The sequence below is a fragment of the Citrus sinensis genome, chromosome 8 (assembly GCF_022201045.2).
Source record: "Citrus sinensis cultivar Valencia sweet orange chromosome 8, DVS_A1.0, whole genome shotgun sequence".
NCBI classification, from domain to species: domain Eukaryota; kingdom Viridiplantae; phylum Streptophyta; class Magnoliopsida; order Sapindales; family Rutaceae; genus Citrus; species Citrus sinensis.
Window position 1 is genome coordinate 26,511,369 of NC_068563.1, and position 18,901 is coordinate 26,530,269.

Consider the following 18,901-nt stretch of genomic DNA (forward strand, 5'->3'; position numbering starts at 1 on the left):
TGTATTTGATGTCCTTGTAGACAAATGGTACAATTTGTTAATCTTATTCAAATTTGTTATTCCCTTACAAAGCTTCGTTTCTTTTTTTTTTTTTCTTTTTTTTATCACATTCACATAAAGAGTGTGTGGGCCGCTTGATGACTTCTCATACCATGTTGACCTAAGTACTTTTATTTTTACAATGGATTAAATGGGACGATAAAGAGGAAAATTTTGAGATTTAATATGTGATAGATGAGTTTTAAGAGCATTAAAATTTTCTTAAATTATATTAATGTTCTTAATGGTAATTTATATTAGGTTTATTTTAATAATATAAGATTTTATTAAAATTATAGTATCCAATGTTATGGTTGTGCCAAATTAATGAGATACTTTGTTTAACATGAAAAATTTAGAATTCAATATGTTGAAAGAATTACTTATTAAAGTATTGTATTTCATATCAAAGATCAAACATTTTTTTTTAATAATTATTGACATATCTTGTGATACCAAACTTTGCTTTAGTGATTATTCCATCAGTTTATAAATCGTGCCAAAATTCTCAAGAACTAAGAAACGTGATTATCCAATGATGTCATATTTGTAATAAACATACTTTGAAAATATTTTGTCTCATAAAGGGGCCTGAAATTGTCATTTCACAAATTATCAAAAATGTCATTTACATTATTTCATTTCACAAAAATCTTTATTGTTATTATTATTATGGGTAAAAGCTCGTTTAGTCCCTATATTTTGAAGTTAGTGCTCGTTTAGTCCCTATATTTTTAAAAATACCTCAAACCATCCCTACCATTAAATTATTGACACTTTTGCCATTATCTTTTGTTCCTTTTAACTTATTTTTATAATATTGCCCTATTATAATAATTTTTTAGACATTATTAAAAAGAAAAAAAAACAACCCTATTATAATAATTTTTTTAGACATTATTAAAAAGAAAAAAATAAATTACCACTTTAACACCAAAAAATAAAATAAAATAAAATAATATATATTAATTTTTGTGGAACACACTCTTGAGTTAAAATATTAATTTTTCTAAAAAAATTGATAATGTAATTTTTTACGATATTAATTTTTTAGACATACGTGAGCTTCCACAAAAATTAATATATACCTTTTTTGTTTTTATTTTATTTTTGAGTTTAATTTGATAATTTAATTTTTTATTAATATCCAAAAAAGAAACATTATTGTAAAAATGTAATATTGTAAAAGCAAGTTAAAAATAAAAAAAAATAATGGCATAAGTGTCAATATTTAGTAGCAGGGACGTTTTGAGGTGTTTTTAAAAATACAAGGACTAAATAGACACTAACCTCATAATATAGGGACTAAACAAATTTTTACCCTATTATTATTTATTAGGTATTTTTAAATCCCAGTTAAACATTACACGCTCAAAAGTCAGGCTTTAGGCCATGCCGTGTCTGTGCGAGTCCGTCTGATCAGTTAAGAAAGATCTCTAAAAGTCAAGTTACATTATTGGTTAATTCTTTTATTAGTCTTTGCCAAACAAAGCCTTAACAGTCACCAGCTCCTCCATTCTCCTAGCAAACACTTAACATTCATTCACATATCTCATTAACAAAATTCTCAAATCTCAGATCTCCGCCACAATCAAATCAAATGGCTCTAAGCACTTCCTCCACACGGCGTGATCTGAGCTGAGATGCATCCGAATCCATTTCCATTCGGCACCATTTTTGGAAATCCGTTTTTATTGAATGGAGATTTGACCGAGGAGGGCGGCGCCGGTTACCAGAGCCCTAACGTCTTGTTCTTGGTCCCTTTTTTGCTTTTCCAAGGAGGCGGAATGGATTTGTCCAAAGTCGGCGAGAAGCTGCTCAGCTCCGTTCGCTCCGCTCGATCGCTTGGACTTTTGCCTTCCACCTCTGATCGCCCAGAGGTAATTAAATGTAGTGGTCTACGTTTTGATTAAATGCCCGTATTTAGTATTATGAGCAGATAATTGGATATGTAATTAGTGAAATTTACTGAAAATGACCTTTAGCGCTGTAATTTAATGCTATAGAGATATGCGAGGAAACTGGTGAACTTTGTAGTCAGCAGTATAGTTTAATCTTCTTGGAGTCTATGGAAATGCTGGTTGTTACTATGTATATCATCGCTTTTTTATGAAGTTAAGAAGTTTTTTAATGAGACTTTTCATATGGCTTTGTTATGATTGGCATAGTGGATTATGCTTTAAGTCTTGTACTGTGACATTTATCTTCGTGGCACTTTTTCTGCTGCTATTTTTCTTCTAGGAGCAGTTAAAAGTAGCTCTCTTAGTTTTTGGTTGGTGCATTTTGGGCTAGGGAGAATAGCTAGGGAAGCTATGTGGATAATTAGGGTTATAATGCTTCAGCAATCTATATCTATTTATGTTTATTTAACTGGATGGCCGTCATTAGTAGGTTAAGCCTATGATAGTTGAGATAAAAGTGATTTTTCTGGTTTCCTCATCATTGAAATGCTGGGAGAAGTAATTGAGGAAATCCTAGAAAAAAAAAAGAGAAGGGCAACCAATGACAAAGCTGCTGTCAGAGTTTTCTGGTATTGTTAATAGGTGGGATGTGAAGGAGAAAGAAATAATCATCCTGCCAATATTCCTATTCTTGCTTGATTCCTGACTAGCTCTTATGATGAGTGCAGTCCACGTGTCTCATCAAAGTCATCCACAGAGCATATACCTACTTGATTATCTCATGAACAAATTATGGATGTAATACTTTATTTTCTGGCTGATTTTTCAGATTTGCTGGATTTCAAATTATCTAATGAAACATTGTTGTTGGGCTTGTTGAGATCATCTGAAAACTATGATTGGTGATCAATATTTCCTGATTTATTATTTCCTGAAACAAGAAAAAACCATAAAAAATGCTTCATGCCTTATAGATTGTAGTTAGTGAATTGGTGAGCCATGGCTGTTATAATATTGTAAAACTGACTTTTCATCTTTATAAGTGTCATAATTTCTGCTTCTCTCTGTTGTGAATTCATGAAGGGTCTTAGTCTACATGATGTATGGGAGGAAAATGTGGAATCAGGTCACTATGAACAGACAGCCAATGCTATGAACTTTATGTTGATAGAAAGTTGGCAGTCTAGTGTACAGTGTGCTTTGCACTGATTATCTCTCTCTACTTATTGAAGACCTTAAACTGAGTCTTTTGTTGTTCTATTTGAGTTATCTGTTCTTTGCTTTCTTTTGCAGGTTCCGGCTCGAGCTGCAGCAGCAGCAGTTGTTGCTCGTGCTCTTGCAGGATTGCCTCCACATCAAAGATACAGTCTTTCATCAAGTTCTGAAGAACTGAGCTCTATATATGGCAGTAGACCTCAGGTTCAAGTGGTGGAAGATCTAGAGGAAGACTTCTATGAAGAGGTTCGACTAACTAATGTATCTTTGGTTTATTTTCTTTTTTCTGCTTTCTTGGATGATACTTCAGAAGTTGTGAGTTTTGACGTGCCATATATATGATTCATTTAGTGTTCTGGTCTCCAGAATAGCCTTTCTATAGGAACACTTTACCTTGTAAAAGTCTGACTACTAATTTTTTATATGTAATTTAAATTTATTCCACTTGTAAAATTTTTTGAACTGTTAAAGTCTGCATTCAATCCTGAAATGGTTTACTTTAACATTTTGGGGAATGTAAATTTTTTTCTTCAAAAGTGAATGCTGATGGGCCTGGGTTTTCATCAGCACTTAATTTAGTTTATCTAAATGTGCTTTTGATATCAATAAACTTGCATGCTTGATGGGGAATTTTTAAGTTTAGATACCCAAATGTGGCCTCATGAGCTGCTTTGTTGATTTCATTTTGTCAATGGGCTGAGAAGCACACAGAGGATCTTTATTGGTTTTTTTTTTCCTACCCTCATCTGTGAGACAAAGAGCATATAACTAATATTGCAACTTTTCAACCACTCTGCTTTCTCTCTTAAATGACATACATCCACTGCTGGAAAAGTAGGATGTTTATTCTGACCTTACTGCTGTGCTAATCTAGGAACTTCTTTCTGAACAGGGCAGAGCTAATGTTTGATATGAGGTGGGCAACAATGGCCAACCTTGCTCTGTCATTCTTTTATGACAGTGGAGTATTCTCATTGAATGAATTTGTTTATCATTCATTTTCTGATAAGTTGAAGCAATTTTCAATGAAAATTTCAAGTCTTGAGCCAACACAGATTTTAATTTGTTGCAAAAGTTGGTGATAAACACAGATGATATGCTATTGTTGGCATCTACTGCAAAATATTGAAATTATAATAAATATATTTTGTTTAATCTTTTCAATTATGTTTGTGATTTCTGCTTCAAAATGAATGATGGTGACTTGTAAAATATATATATGTAGACACATATACATGAATATATATTTTCTGGTTTGATTTTTTGTTTCTGTGTAAGTAAAGCATCAAGTTAGATATTTTTAGTAAATTGAGTAGTTTTGCAACATTAACATCATCCAGACCCACCATATAATGAGTTTCTTTGGCAGATTTATCACTAAAGATAAGACAATTATCATTAATTTATCTTCTCGGTGATTTTGTAAAATTGTATATAGATTTTAAACTCCTTATTATATGTGTATTAAGTTTCAATTATGTTCTTACCCCCCCCCCAAAAAAAAAAAGAGTTTCAATTATGTTGCATGATTAAATCTCTCTATGCAGGATTTTGATCCAGTAAGTCATATATTAGAGCATATCCCCCCTGAAGAGAATGATCTGGAATATTTTGAGAAACAGGTATTGCTTCAAATTCTTTGTTATTATTTATTTTCTTTTAGTGAAGAGTAGAGAATGGCTTGGGTGCATCTGCCCTTCCTTAATAGTGAAGGGTTGGGATGCCTGCCAGTAAGCATCCTTGCATTTTTTAGGGAGTCAAGTTTCTAACCTAATTTTTAGTTATTTTTTATAGTATAATTGAAGTTACTTCCCATGTCTTTAATAATAAGGTAAGGCTGTGAAGCCTTCCTTCAACTGGTTTTGGCTTGTCTCTGCTTTGAGGAGCTATAAAGCTTCGGTACTTCTCTTGATTCTCTGATGATGCTGTTTGGCTCTTTATTAGCCTTTGCTTTGGCAAATTCGAGCCAGTGGGTCATAAGCTGTTCATAGTGCACCCACCACTGCTCATGACAAGCGAGTAGCAGACTAGGTTTCATTATATTGGACTGCTTTCAGTTGGCAAAACCAGTGATGCCTGATTTTAAATGTCTTTGTCGGGGAAACATTCTGATCAATGCACCAGCTCCAGGGATGATAGATATTCAATAAATCTTAATAATTATGCTTTTTTGCTCATAAAAAACTGGATTTTATCATATGCACTTGATCAAGGCAATTTTCTTTAAGTCCTCTCCTGGTTATCTTTCATTCAAATGCCACATGCATGGGAGTTCTAGTAATTTTGTAAGTGATTGAACATCTTCAAGATGATCTTATTTTTCCTTGACCAACTATACCACCCTTTTTTACCTAAACCATAAAAGATAAGCCCAAAATCATTTTTATTAAATGCTGAGTGGTATTTCCAGTGACTTGGATCTGCTTCCTCTAGCCTTTTGGCCTTCCTCTTGACAGATTGAGAATCTAGATACCCAAGAAAGGGTCAACCTTCTACATCATGTGCAAGTCCCATGGTTATAATAAAGTTTCAGTCCACCATAAAGGTCCTATACTATATCGAATACTGGAAAATGATTCTTCTAGCTGACTCCAACAGGTTTAAGATTGCCAAGAGAACTTGGGTCATCTGAAATACAATTGCGATTCATGAAAAGGATTTGGCCAATTGCTTCATCCTATTAAATACTGTTCAACATCATAAGCCATGCATGCATAATCATACCTTTGCCTCTCTTTTCTTTATGTTTTTGCTACTCATTTGTATAATATGATTCCTTAGTTCTGATTACTGTTGTTAGAAGGGTTGAGATTTCTGTTGGTTTGCATATGCTTCTATCAGTTGCATTCGTGATTTTACTACATTATAAATTTCTGTGTCTGAGTTTGTTCCTAGATTTCATAACTTCATTTTTGTTGTTCCCATTATATGAATGAGACTGTTAATGTGTTCTTTGTGCTAAATTATTATCATTTTATTGGTGGTGACTAATAACCTTCTGTATACAGAAGGTTGTTGCATAATGTCACTAGACAGCAGACACTCATTTATGACTATTATTATTATTATAATTCATTATAACGGAAATATAAATTGCTTGTTTGTAGGCTGCTCTTAGATTAGCACAGCTGGATAGAATATCTGAGCTCCTATCCCGTCAAGTTATGGAGCATCATGAAGTAATGGGTAAGTTCTTTTCATCAGATTTCCCCAACTTCTCTTTTTCTTTTTTCTTTTTTTTTTTTTGGTTTGGGGGGGGCATTTTTTCTTGTTTATATTCACATGTACATTATTAGAATCTTTATGGCAATTATTAGTCTTCTGTTGTTTGTGTGATATGGTTTAACTTTTAAACTATTATTTTATTTGTTAAGGTTTTAGTTTTCCAAAATAATTAAACTAAACAAAGACTCGCAGGTGCAATTGCGGGAATTTATGTCTTTAAATTTTTTTTTTTTTTTGGGTTGCGAGACAGTGGGGGGAGGAGCGGATGTGGATTTTTGGTCTAACTGTGATTTTAGTTGGCATTAGGAAGATATTTGAAATGCATTTTTCTTATTTATAAAGTAGATACTAATACTTGCTCTTGGCCAGTGAAGGGGATGAATTTAGTCAGGGAATTGGAAAAGGACTTGAAGGTTGCAAACGTCATCTGTATGGTAAGTATTGAGTTTTGCTTTATTAGAGGAACTTCATCAGGACTAGGCATGACCTCATTCATCTTCTTTCAGTGGTTTCTGTGAATGCTAATTCATTTGTGCAGATATTGTTTCTTTCCACATAAAACATTTTTACCTACAAAAGTACTTTTATTTGGTTATTTTTACTATTCTTTTGCAACTGCTGCTACTATCGATTTCCTAGCTCAATTGTGGTTTTATTTACTGTTATTTTTGCACTTTGCAGAATGGACGACGACATATAACCTCATCAATCAATGAGGTATCCAGGGACCTCATTGTAAATACCAATTCCAAGAAGAAGCAAGCTCTTCTGGTATATATCTTTCTGTTGACACCTTAGCAAGCGACTATAGTTTTCATAGTTTGTTTTTCAATTCATAATAATTGCGGGATTTTAACAGCAAATTGTAGTCACATGGGTTAAACAATGTTATTCTTGTTCTGTTGACTTTTCTTGAGGAAGTACTGAGATCATATTGATACTTAGAGTTCCATACTCTTCTTGGAACTAATTGAACTCGACTAAGCTGTAATCTCTACAAAATGGAGTTGGGTTTGTGGATCCTCATGCTTCTGTCCACTCTGAGAGTAATAAAATAGTCTCAAGAAATTGTCCATTTCTATTTTATGACCTATTATGTCATTGTTCTTTTCGTGGCTTCTATCGAAGTAACTCCTTGGTGCTGTCACAGTTTTACGTTTAATTTCTTCTCTCTCCTCTTGTCATCTTCTGATCCCATTTTTACCTTTATGCTGATATATTCTTTTCTGTGGTGTATAGTTGCATATGCCTTTTGAGTTCAGCAATCACCATTTATTTTCCTTGCTTGCAGGACATGCTTCCAATATTGACTGAGCTTTGTCATGCACGTGACATGCAATTGGCACTAGAATCCCTTGTTGAGGAAGGAAATTACTGCAAGGTGGGTATATGTATCTAGTAAACCTTCAGTACGTTTTCTTGTTTTATGCCCATATAGGCTAAATGATTACATTATACAGGCATTTCAAGTCCTATCTGAGTATTTGCAGCTATTAGATAGTTACTCTCAGCTCTCAGCAATACAAGAGATGAGTCGTGGTGTTGAGGTGAGTACTAAAAATCTTAATGAAGTATTTTTATAATTTATTTCAAATTCAGTTGTATTTTTCAGTCTTCATAAAAGGTTATAAAATTCACTTCTAAAATTAGAAACATTTGTGATGCTGCATTGTTTTCACCTTGAGATGATAGGCTCTTCCTTTTACGATTTATGATTTATGCCTACAGTTGCTTATGTCGATTGCCATTTATGATATACCATTTATGAATCCAGGTTTGGCTGGGAAGAACTCTTCAGAAGCTGGATTCACTTCTTTTAGGAGTTTGCCAGGAGTTCAAAGAGGAGGCATACATTAATGTCAGTATATCAGCCATTGATATGATAGTTCATTTTTCCTTCTCTCTGTAGTGAATGCATGAAGTCATCAATTTCTACTTTGAGCATTTTAACATGCTATAATCTCCATCATTAGTTGATATCTTTTATCTAATTTATGAACTCTCTTTGTCCCAAATCACTAACATAAATTGAAGGGCCAACTTTGTATAAATCGAATTCTTGGTGGGAGATTATTAATTTCCTGAATTATTATTTTCTTCATAATATTTAATGCATTTTCTTTGGACCAGTTTTAATTTTCTGTGGCAGTGGTAGCTTATATCTTTGTGTAAGACATCAACCAAGTCAAAACTTATAGCAATCGTAACAGCTGCATCTTTTGCTGGTCCATCCCTATGTAGATTTCATGCTCTTAGTAGTAACCATTTTTTTTTTTGGTTATCCGAAGGTGGTTGTCACAAAGTCGTAGCCAAGCTGGGCATTATTTTTCTTTTTTGAACAAAAGGATTTACGAATGTTGTTTGTAAGTCTTTTTTATTTGTAGGTTAGGTGATGGTTTACTTAAATGCTTTTCAGGTGGTTGATGCTTATGCATTAATCGGAGATGTCTCAGGTCTTGCTGAGAAAATACAAAGCTTCTTTATGCAGGAAGTTATTTCGGAGACCCACTCCGTTTTGAAGAGTATTGTGCTAGAGGTATGGATATAAGGCAGATGCTAAGAATAATAAAAGTTGCGCTACCATGCAAATTCATATATTTTCTTCCTGAGCCAAATGATCCTACCAGTTCTGACACAATCTAGTTACATGTTATCGTACCTTGATACCTGGTTAACCTGAAAAAGAAAGCATACTGTGCACCTTTATCCAGAATTGATGCTTCTACTATTTCCCCTATCCAATTACCAATGCATTGTGCTTGTGTGAGCTTATAGGGGACCACATGGTCCGCTTCTGGATTTAGTTGTGATGGATTTATAAGTCATTCAATTGAAGTGGATTTCATACGTTAAGTATGCAAATGATTATAAGGGTATTTTTGGCTAGGAGTATATGTGAATCTAGACATACACATGCATGAAACATGAGTTTAATGCTGTTGATAGTCATTTTCTTGTTCTCATTATTATTCTATCATTTTCTTTGTTTAAATTCATTGTCTTTCTTTGTTATATTAGAGGACATCGTTAGTAAGATGACACATTAACTTTTACAGGATCATGAAGTGCAGATGCTAAATAGCAGGTATGTTTTAACAGCGTTGTTGCTGCTTATGTAATTAACTAATTTTGATTTGCTTCCTTATTTATTTTTATCATTTTCAGACTTACCTACAGTGATCTGTGTGAGCGGATACCTGAATCTAAGTTTAGACAGTGTTTATTGAAGACATTAGCTGTTTTATTTAAGTTGATATGTTCATATCATGAAATTATGAACTTTCAGTTGGAGAATAAGGTAATTTCCTTTGCTAATACTCTTCTTTTCTGTTTGTTTGGTCCTCTTTTTGGTTTTTTCTTGCATCTGCTCTTCTCTTATGCAGTACAATTTTATATTGTCTCCACTAGTAGATACACCTCCTATTAGTTCCCTTTGTTGGTTAAATAAAATACTTTACCTTTTCTCCTGTGCTTTAGTTATGTTTTTTTTTTTCAGTTCGTATACTATTATGCTTTTCTACTGAATGTGATTGGCAGATTTACGTCCTGCATCAGGTCTCATTTAGCTTTGGTTTGCCATCTTTGTGCTAAACTCACTTACATGAGACTAATAAAATTTAATTACATTCCTTTATCTCAAAAATTACATCTATTATTTCCTGTAATTGCAATTTTATCTTTTTTCAAATATTAAGTTATTCTGTAAAAGAAGATATCTTTTATTGAATATTTTTATTTTCATATCCATCTTTTATTTTGTCAGAAATAAATAATGAACCATTAGTTTAGCTCCAAAGATTATTACCCAGTTGTTAAAATTGACATTTCTCTTATCTTCTAACAATTTGGGGATAATTTGGGATCAAACTCTTCTTTTATAACAATGTTGTCAACTGCGTACAAAAGAGATGTCTATATGTCATAATTTTGCTACCAGCAAATTAATATATTTCTCCTCATTTTGGTAAATCATGTCTTGTGGGCATGCTTGTTGGCATATTCTTTTGTTAGGCGTACTGAATGAATGGGTCTCTGCCTATTATTTTCTAAATTGAAGCCTGTTGGTTCTGGATTATGTAGACTCATATGTAGGATGAAGCTGTTATAAAGCTGCTCCTTTTTCTTTAATAAATTCCCAGAAGACATAGTGCTGTTTTGTATGCCCAAGTGTTTCCCTTGATTGCTTTCCTTTAATTACTTCATATACACAGCATAAACACAATAAAACATTGACTTCTTCCTGCAGAATTCAAATATAATTGCTTTCTTCCAGTTTCTTATGCACGCGAAATATGCACAATGAAACATTGATACATTTCTGCAGACTCCAAATACGAAGCAGAAGGAAAGTGACATATCAATGAGTTCTGGAGAGATTCATCAAATTAATTCAGATCCAGGAAATTCTTGCAATACCGTAGGTGTTAATGGCTCCACCTCTGGTTCTGTAGACAAGAAATCTGGATCATCTTCTATGCCAGAGTCAGCAACTACCAGCTCTTTGGTTGACCCAGTTCAATCTAATTTGGCGAATGTAGAATCTTATGATCAAGTGGAGGCGATTAGGGATGATGGCAGTGCAGCATCCAGTAGTGGATCCCCGTGGTATTATCTCCGTAAAGATGCAACAACATTCGTCTCGCAAACTCTCAGGAGAGGATGCAAGAATCTTTGGCAACTTACAACTAGTCGTGTAACGGTTTTGATTTTTTCAGCTGCTGTTTGTTCGACAAGCATTCACCAATTCTTGAGAAATTATGAAGATTTAAATGTCTTCATCTTGGCCGGGGAAGCCTTTTGTGGAATTGAGGCAGTTGAGTTCAGGGAAAAGTTGAAGACTGTTTGTGAAAATTATTTTGTAGCATTTCATCGACAAAATATATATGTAAGTTGAGATTTCCTATCTCTTATTGGCTATTTGTTTATCAGCATAATTATATTCTCAATTTGCTATTTTGTTTTCTATGTTGTGCACATAAAATATCTATGGCTTGTATGATGGACACAATGACTGCATCTTGTGGAAATAACATATTCAGTCCTCTTCAGAGTTACTGTTTAGATATTACTTTTATGCCTTCAATTTCATGATTTACTTTTTAAACTATTGAGATCTAAAGAACTTCATCAGAGGTATTTTTTTGTTTGAAAATCCTTTGCAAATTCTTCTTGTGGTGTGCTTCTCAGTGGGTTTATTAGTGATGTGATTTTGGTTTTGAATTGTCTGCATCATGAAGTTGAAGTGAGAATTAGGACTTTAGTGCCGGGACATGCACATCAATTTGATTGAAAAGTCATGATGGCATTTTGTTTTGTTTCCCATTTTCAATTAGCAACTGAATTTATGGTTGCAAACTTTTTGTGGAATATAATTTTTCATCATGTTATGCCTCCAGTGTGGTCTAAGTAATTTTTCATTCCTTCACAGGCACTTAAAATGGTTCTGGAGAAGGAGACTTGGATGAAATTACCAGCAGATACCGTACAAGTAGTGAGTTTTGCTGGGCTTGTTGGTGATGGAGCACCACTAATTGTTTCATCTGACTCTTCTAGTGCTAGAGTAATTCATTCCAATAAATCAGCAAACCCAACTGGTGTCACTTCCAGGAATAGTGGATTTTCTCATTGGCTGAAGTCTGGGAACCCATTTTCACAAAAACTAATATATATCTCCAAAGGTCTGAATTTGCCACAACTTAACGGAGCAATTGATGGCGAATATGATGACTACTTTCGTGGAGATAAAGTCACTCCAAAAAGTAGTGACAAAAGTCATATGAACGGTACCAATTCTGTTCCAGAAGAGGAAAATGAAGATCTTCTTGCAGATTTTATTGACGAGGATAGTCAACTTCCAAGTCGAATTTCAAAACCCAATCTTTGGAGAAATCACTCATCACATTGGAATGATGATGAGATTACATCTCAAACAGGATCATCTCTTTGCCTTCTCAGGTCAGATGCTCTAAATTAATTTGGAAGAATATATATAGAACTCTTTGCTTGAACAATTGAATCTAGAGTATGTTTTATTCAGCTGTCTGTATGGTTTTGCATATTAGGTCAATGGATAAATATGCAAGGCTGATGCAGAAACTAGACATAGTGAATGTTGAGTTTTTTAAGGTATGTTTTCATTATTTACCATCCTTGTACCATGTTTCATGTCTCTAGCTGTTAATGCAACCTGAATGGTGGTTTCCTGATTCAGAATATTGTTGCAGGGGATATGCCAGTTGTTTGAGGTTTTCTTCCATTATGTATTTGAAACATTCTGTCAGCAAAATGGAAAAGGTTCAACCAATCCTCTTAACTGTAAGGTCCTTTTTTTAAATTTCTTTATCTGGTTCTTCTGTATTTACCAGCGCGTACTCTTTTACTTTTTACTATTTTTAAAACTTATAGATTTGGTCCAAAATCATTCTACCTAGACTGAGCCCTTCAAATTGGAGTCAACACTTAATTAAGAACTTTATCTTCATATGATACTCAGATCGGCTGAAGACAGCCTTAAACAAGATAACACAAGATTGTGATGAGTGGATAAAACCCCAGTTGACATCATTTTCATCTTCTTCACCTTCATCTGTGGCAAATATGGATGTGACACCTACTAGTCCTCGGAGTCTTTCAGGTGCATCTTTTGGTCTCAAGGTAATGTTCATATTTTAGTTAAGGCATTTAGTTAATTAGCATGATCTTTTGCTTTTTGCTTCCCCCGCTTCAGTATCCACTGTGGTGTTGGGGCTCTGGGCGTTCTGACAGCTGCTTGTCTTGTAAATTTTATTTCCAAAATGTGCTTAATATGTACTATTATTTCTTTTTAATGCCCTTAGACCCATTTTTTTATATATCTTAATTGTTCGGTTGTATCTCCTCTAACTATCCATAATTCTGGTTTTGATTTTACAATTCTTTAAGCCCTTATGCCTATCATTATTGTTCATTGTTCTGTTTTAAGAAGGTTAGTGTTATTTCACCCTTCAAGTTACACTGTATCCCATTACCAACTTCTGTTGTTCCTTCTGTATTAATGTTTTTTCTAGTTTTATTTCTTCCTAAGTTACATTGAATTAGTTCCTTGGAAAAAAGCTATATTGAATTAAAAATGTACAATTACACAGCTGTGCATGAGACAGTCATCAGAAGATGCTGTCGATTATATGATTGATCAAGATCCTAGTCTTAAGGCGGTACTTCCTGTTGTTATCTGTTAGTGATTTATTGTATCGGCTGCTTTTTGTTAAGGGTAATACTTGATGATCAAATTCCCAATGATTCAAAATTTGGAGATGATAATAGTCTGAACTTATCAATAGTTCCCAGGAATACAATTAACTGATGGCCCAAGTTCTGGTTCCCAGTATTGACTATGGAATTTAGAAATGAGAAAAAGTGAATTTGAACATCCTGGCTTCAGATATATAAACACTGAATGTGAATTTTTGTGGTCAGATCACATGCTTGGTCGAATATATCTGAAATGCCACTGACCTTTGCAATGTGGTGACGATTTATTTGTTTAAGCACATTCAATTAGGTGAGTCAGAGAAGAGAATCCATTGGCATTTACTGAGTAGCTAACTTCACAATGTACCATAAACTGTTACTTGGCTATTAAGCTGTGGATATACAAATGTTGTATGTTAGGAGTCTTTTGAGGACAAACATCCTCTCGTATATCTTGACATTGAATAAATATGGGTTGTTTGTGTAATGTTCTTGTTTTCTTGATGTACTTTCCTTTTTGCAAATTGCATGTTCTGCCCAAGTTGGCGCATTCTCTAAACTTATAGACCACTGAAATTACTCTCCCTGGGAGGGGAATCAACATAGAAGGTAGAAGTTCTCATAATTCAAAGTAGTCAGTTGCACTTCTTGTCACTTTGTTTGGTTTCCTGCCATTTAAGGAAGCAACTGCATTTCAATGCAACATTTTGGGCCCTGAACATTTAATGAAGTTGTGGATGAAAACTTTCTCAAGATAACTGTGTATTGACGCATAATGGACCATGGAATTAGCATTGTGAACAATCTGATTCTTTGTTAAACAACCGAGCATTTCAATGAGAAGAAAGCCCCGTGTCTGGAAAATTTGTGACCTTGGTTTAGAGGATATTAATCTTGTGAGCATTTCCCTAGGCTTCACATTCATGATTATCCAGCAAATTGATTTTGCATAACCTGACGCTAATGGGTGAGTACTAAGAAACCGGTCTCAGCATTTTTATAGACTTGGCTGTCTTAAAAATGTATGAGAAAGATATTCTTACTTAGGGTTACTTTTACGGACTTCCTTTCAAATGTTTCAAGGAATTGAAATCGTGAATAAATCACCAGAAAAAAATAGTAAGTTATTGCTGTTGTTGGTTATAGAATAATTAACTGGTTTGACAATTTCTTCTCTGCTGATTTTTGTTATATTCTAAGAAATGCGTGTGAGTTCCTTTATTACTTTATACTGTAGCTTACATTCAGTAAATGTTGTTGTTCAAATATAGAAATGAAGCAATGTGTGATACACTGGCCTATAAATAACCGGACTATTATGATGCAGGAAAGATGTGCGGCTGCTGATACTGTATCTCTTGTTGCTCGGATGTTGCATAGATCTAGAACTCGTCTCCAATCAATGCTTCTGCAAAATACTGCAATTGAAGATTTCTACGTCAATCTGGTACTTTTGCCGTTATGTTTTGGAATGTTTATTACCCGTCATGAACATTTCAAATCTCAAACTAAACACGGGCCTAGTCACTTACTATTGATTGACAAAATTATAAGATTTTTGCTAAATCCATTTACAAGTCTGTAATGGATTGAGATTTGGCAGTGCTTGATTTATGTGTAATAAGATTGGAAGACATGGCAATAGCTTGATTTATGTTAAATAAGAATAAAACAATACTGTTGAGGTATTGCCCAACTCTAACTTGAAGACTATTTAGTAGATATACTGCACAAATATATGTCATATTGTGCCTCTAAAATGAAATTCTCAAGTTAATGGACATACAAGAGCCAGCCTTTGTGCATTTCTTTGTAATGTTGAAAATCAATTATTTTCCATGTTGCGTATGTTTAGAGGAAAGCAAAGAACACTAAATTTTCATGGCTTGAAACTAAAGGCTTAAGCTACCCTCAGATATAGAACTTTTTCTTATCATCCTAATGTTCCAAGTCACTACATTATAGGTCTGTATTATTGAAAAATCTGCCCCATTGCCGTGTTCGTTCAGCATATTGGTTAACTTTCTATTTATTTTGACAAATGAACTAACTTTTTTTACTTTCTTAGAAGGTTTGTTTAGAGAATTGTTTTTTCTACATATCTAATAAATTCCATCTGCCCAAAAAAGGGGGAAAAAGGGTTTTCCCACATTGTACGATCTAACAGTTATGTGGTTTTTCTCAGGTGGATTCAGTGCCGGATCTTATAGAGCACATACATAAGACAACTGCAAGACTATTGCTCCATATTGATGGGTAAGATCATAAAGCAAAATATTGTATTTGTTTTTTTCTCCATTAGGAGTTCCACCATCTAAATTATTTCAATTTTATAGTTGTGGGTCTGGCAGTGGAACCATGTATTCTATACATGTTATAGACACACTTTAGACGTTTGGAGCTGGTCTTTTCCTCTTTCAACTTGTGTGTTCTGTTATTTTGAACTATCAGTGTTCTCCTGTCTCTTCTTTTCATCTTTAATGGATGAACCCGTTTTTGACAGCTATGTCGATCGAATTTCTAATGCTAAATGGGAGGTTAAGGAGCTCGGACTAGAGCATAATGGGTTTGTTTCCTTGATTTATCTTCTATCTGCTACTTTTTTTTTAGATTCTAACTTTGTAAATACACAATGTTCTTAAAAATCTTTTAACTATTAGCAGCATTTCTTGGCAAAGAGATTAATATATATATGCACCCGATATGCTTTTGTTTGCACCAATATTTAGTGCGTGTATTGATTTATTTGGATTATGAGTTTTTCAAGATTCCTGGAGGAGTGTGAGGGTTCTGGTATGGGTGACACCGAGTCTTCCTGTTGGGCAGTTCTGATTGTTTGCACTGTTTGCTGCTACCTGAAAATTTTGATAGGACATATTTCCATCCCTTTGAGGTTGGCTGTGTAGCTAATATTCATGAAGAATATGTAGTCTGTCTCATCATCTGCATCTAGTAACTCTGGGTTCCATGCCCTACCTTTACTCCAGGACCCGTTTTTCTGCAAAATAATTAATGCATGCAACTTCTTCTTGTGACCAAAACTTGTATCCGGGTCAGTCTTGCTCCTGCTGTGGTCGCCATAAAAATCACATCCCTCTATTTTGTTCCTGCTGCTATTTGCTATTTTTCTTTATTGTTAATTCTCTTTGCAGAACAAATGAATTAACGGCTGCTGTTGTAATCCTATTTCCAACTTTAGCCATTAGCTTTTAACAAATGGTGGATTGCAGCTGTTGTTTTATAACCATTTCTGTGTTCCTAGCAAAAGTGTATATAACAATTGAAAATAAGTTAGTGAGTAACTACAGAAATATTCATATAATTCTTGTCTGAAAGGAGGTTCGCTGTAAACATTGTCCTGCTCTTCTATCTCAGCTGGTGGAAATTTTGAACCATTACTATCAACGTAGCTGTTCCAACATTCTTTTAGACTGCACTTTTCAGTTATTGTGAAGGAGCTGCTGCTCTGTTTAATCATGCATTACAAAACTTTTGTAATCTACTATTTTTTTAACAAAATTTTCTTTCCTTACATTTTATCTTTTAGATATTTGTTTTTATTCCTGTCCAATTTCTACTCACTGACATCGGTTTATAATAGATATGTTGATCTGTTGTTGGGAGAATTTAAGCACTATAAGACGAGGCTTGCTCATGGGGGAATTCACAAGGAGGTATTTCTCTCTTGATACTAGATCTTGTTTTTATGTTTATTTTGCATTCATTTTTCGATGAATGGTTGATCTATGCTTCTGGACGACTACTTGTGGTGTGGGTGAATACTGTTTGCTTGACTCTATACTAATTTAGAATGACTAATTATTGGAAACTGTCTTACGGTTCATAAAGGTTCAAGACCTTCTCCTAGAATATGGAGTTGAAATTGTTGCTGAGACTCTTATAGAAGGTCTATCACGAGTGAAGAGATGTACTGATGAAGGACGAGCTTTAATGTCCTTAGATCTTCAGGTGCTTGTTAAACTGTGATGTGGAATTTGCCTATATAAATGTTTCCATGTATTTTTGGTTAAACTAAGACAGCTGACTGCTGCTTTTGTTGTTATCAGGTTTTAATCAATGGCCTACAACATTTTGTCCCTGTAAATGTCAAGCCAAAGTTACAAATAGTTGAAACCTTCATCAAGGTGAATAGTAATATTACTAATTGATCCATAAGTTAATGCAGTTAAAATATTGAGGTGATAAATTGAAGTGGAGGTTGCAGCTTGATCTGTTTGACATGCTCTTCATTTGGAAATGCACACACACAACTTGTCTCAATTAATAATTAACCTATGCTTTCTCACTCTCCTTTTTTTTTTCTTTTTTTTTTTCACGTTTAACAGGCTTACTACCTTCCAGAAACTGAATATGTTCACTGGGCTGCTGCTCACCCTGTAAGAAATTTTGTGCTATGTCAAACTTTTGTATACCTTTTTAGTGCATTCATTCCGTCATGATACGACTTTGGCTTGCAGGAATACACTAAAAGTCAAATTCTAGGGCTGGTCAACCTTGTTGCTGCAATGAAAGGGTGGAAGAGAAAAACCAGGTTGGAAATATTAGAAAAGATTGAGTCAGCTGGTGCATAGTCTGCAAAAGCATGTAAAGTTTCGGTCTCTCACGCTACCATTCTTCTGTCCTTTCCACCGAGTGATGTATATCGGTCTCACTTAAGTATGTAGAGTACCACACTTCCAAGGCTGTATATCTCCTGATGCATCAGTTTGTGTAATTCATCATCTTTCCCAAAAGGGAAATATCACATGTAATTTTTTATCACAGCATATCTGGTTGGTTTTCAAATGGAACAGTTTCAGTCTTCCGCCCTTGCTTCCTTTATTACAAATGGAATTAGTAATTTTTCGGTCTTCTGCGAGTGTACTGTTTGAAGTGCTAACAAATGCCCTGCATTTAATGTTGCGTTTACTTTTTAGATAGAAGTAGGAATCCTGAAGAGTGGGAATCTTTGGATTAGGAGTGTGGAATGGGAGTGGGAGTAGGTTGTTTACTTATACTAGAATGGAAGCATGGAATAAAGATCAGAATTCAATTTATGTGTTTACTTTGTCTTGGATTGGGAGTAAATAGTTTTAAATTATAATTTTATCCTTATTTAAAGCATTATAATTTTTAATTACAAAACTAATAAAAAATATATTTAATGAATAATATTTATTTTATTATATTTATAAATTTATTATAATTATTAATATTCTTAATTATGAACAATAAATTATTAATTTTAATATAAAATGAAACTTTATTTTATTTTATTTAATATAATTTTA

General features: G+C 33.9%; 1 protein-coding gene across 2 annotated transcripts; it reads left to right on the top strand.

The window, feature by feature from the left end:
* The first annotated feature begins 1,430 nt into the window (after positions 1–1,430).
* Positions 1,431–18,435, top strand: LOC102622404 (uncharacterized). 2 transcript variants are annotated; one of them, XM_006487921.4, is made up of 25 exons: positions 1,431–1,919; positions 3,234–3,401; positions 4,703–4,777; positions 6,263–6,341; positions 6,750–6,814; positions 7,062–7,151; positions 7,672–7,761; positions 7,841–7,927; positions 8,155–8,238; positions 8,797–8,916; positions 9,437–9,465; positions 9,546–9,678; positions 10,705–11,265; positions 11,809–12,335; positions 12,443–12,506; positions 12,605–12,695; positions 12,874–13,034; positions 14,938–15,057; positions 15,796–15,866; positions 16,114–16,176; positions 17,212–17,284; positions 17,460–17,579; positions 17,678–17,755; positions 17,957–18,007; positions 18,089–18,435. In XM_006487921.4, exons 1-25 carry the CDS (start codon positions 1,683–1,685, stop codon positions 18,200–18,202), a joined length of 3,351 nt encoding a protein of 1,116 aa, XP_006487984.1. In that variant the 5' UTR covers positions 1,431–1,682; the 3' UTR covers positions 18,203–18,435. The 2 variants fall into 2 exon arrangements, with proteins under 2 accessions (XP_006487984.1, XP_006487985.1); XM_006487922.4 differs by lacking the exons at positions 1,431–1,919; positions 3,234–3,401 and having other exon boundaries at positions 4,709–4,777; positions 6,755–6,814.
* The last annotated feature ends 466 nt before the right edge of the window (positions 18,436–18,901 follow it).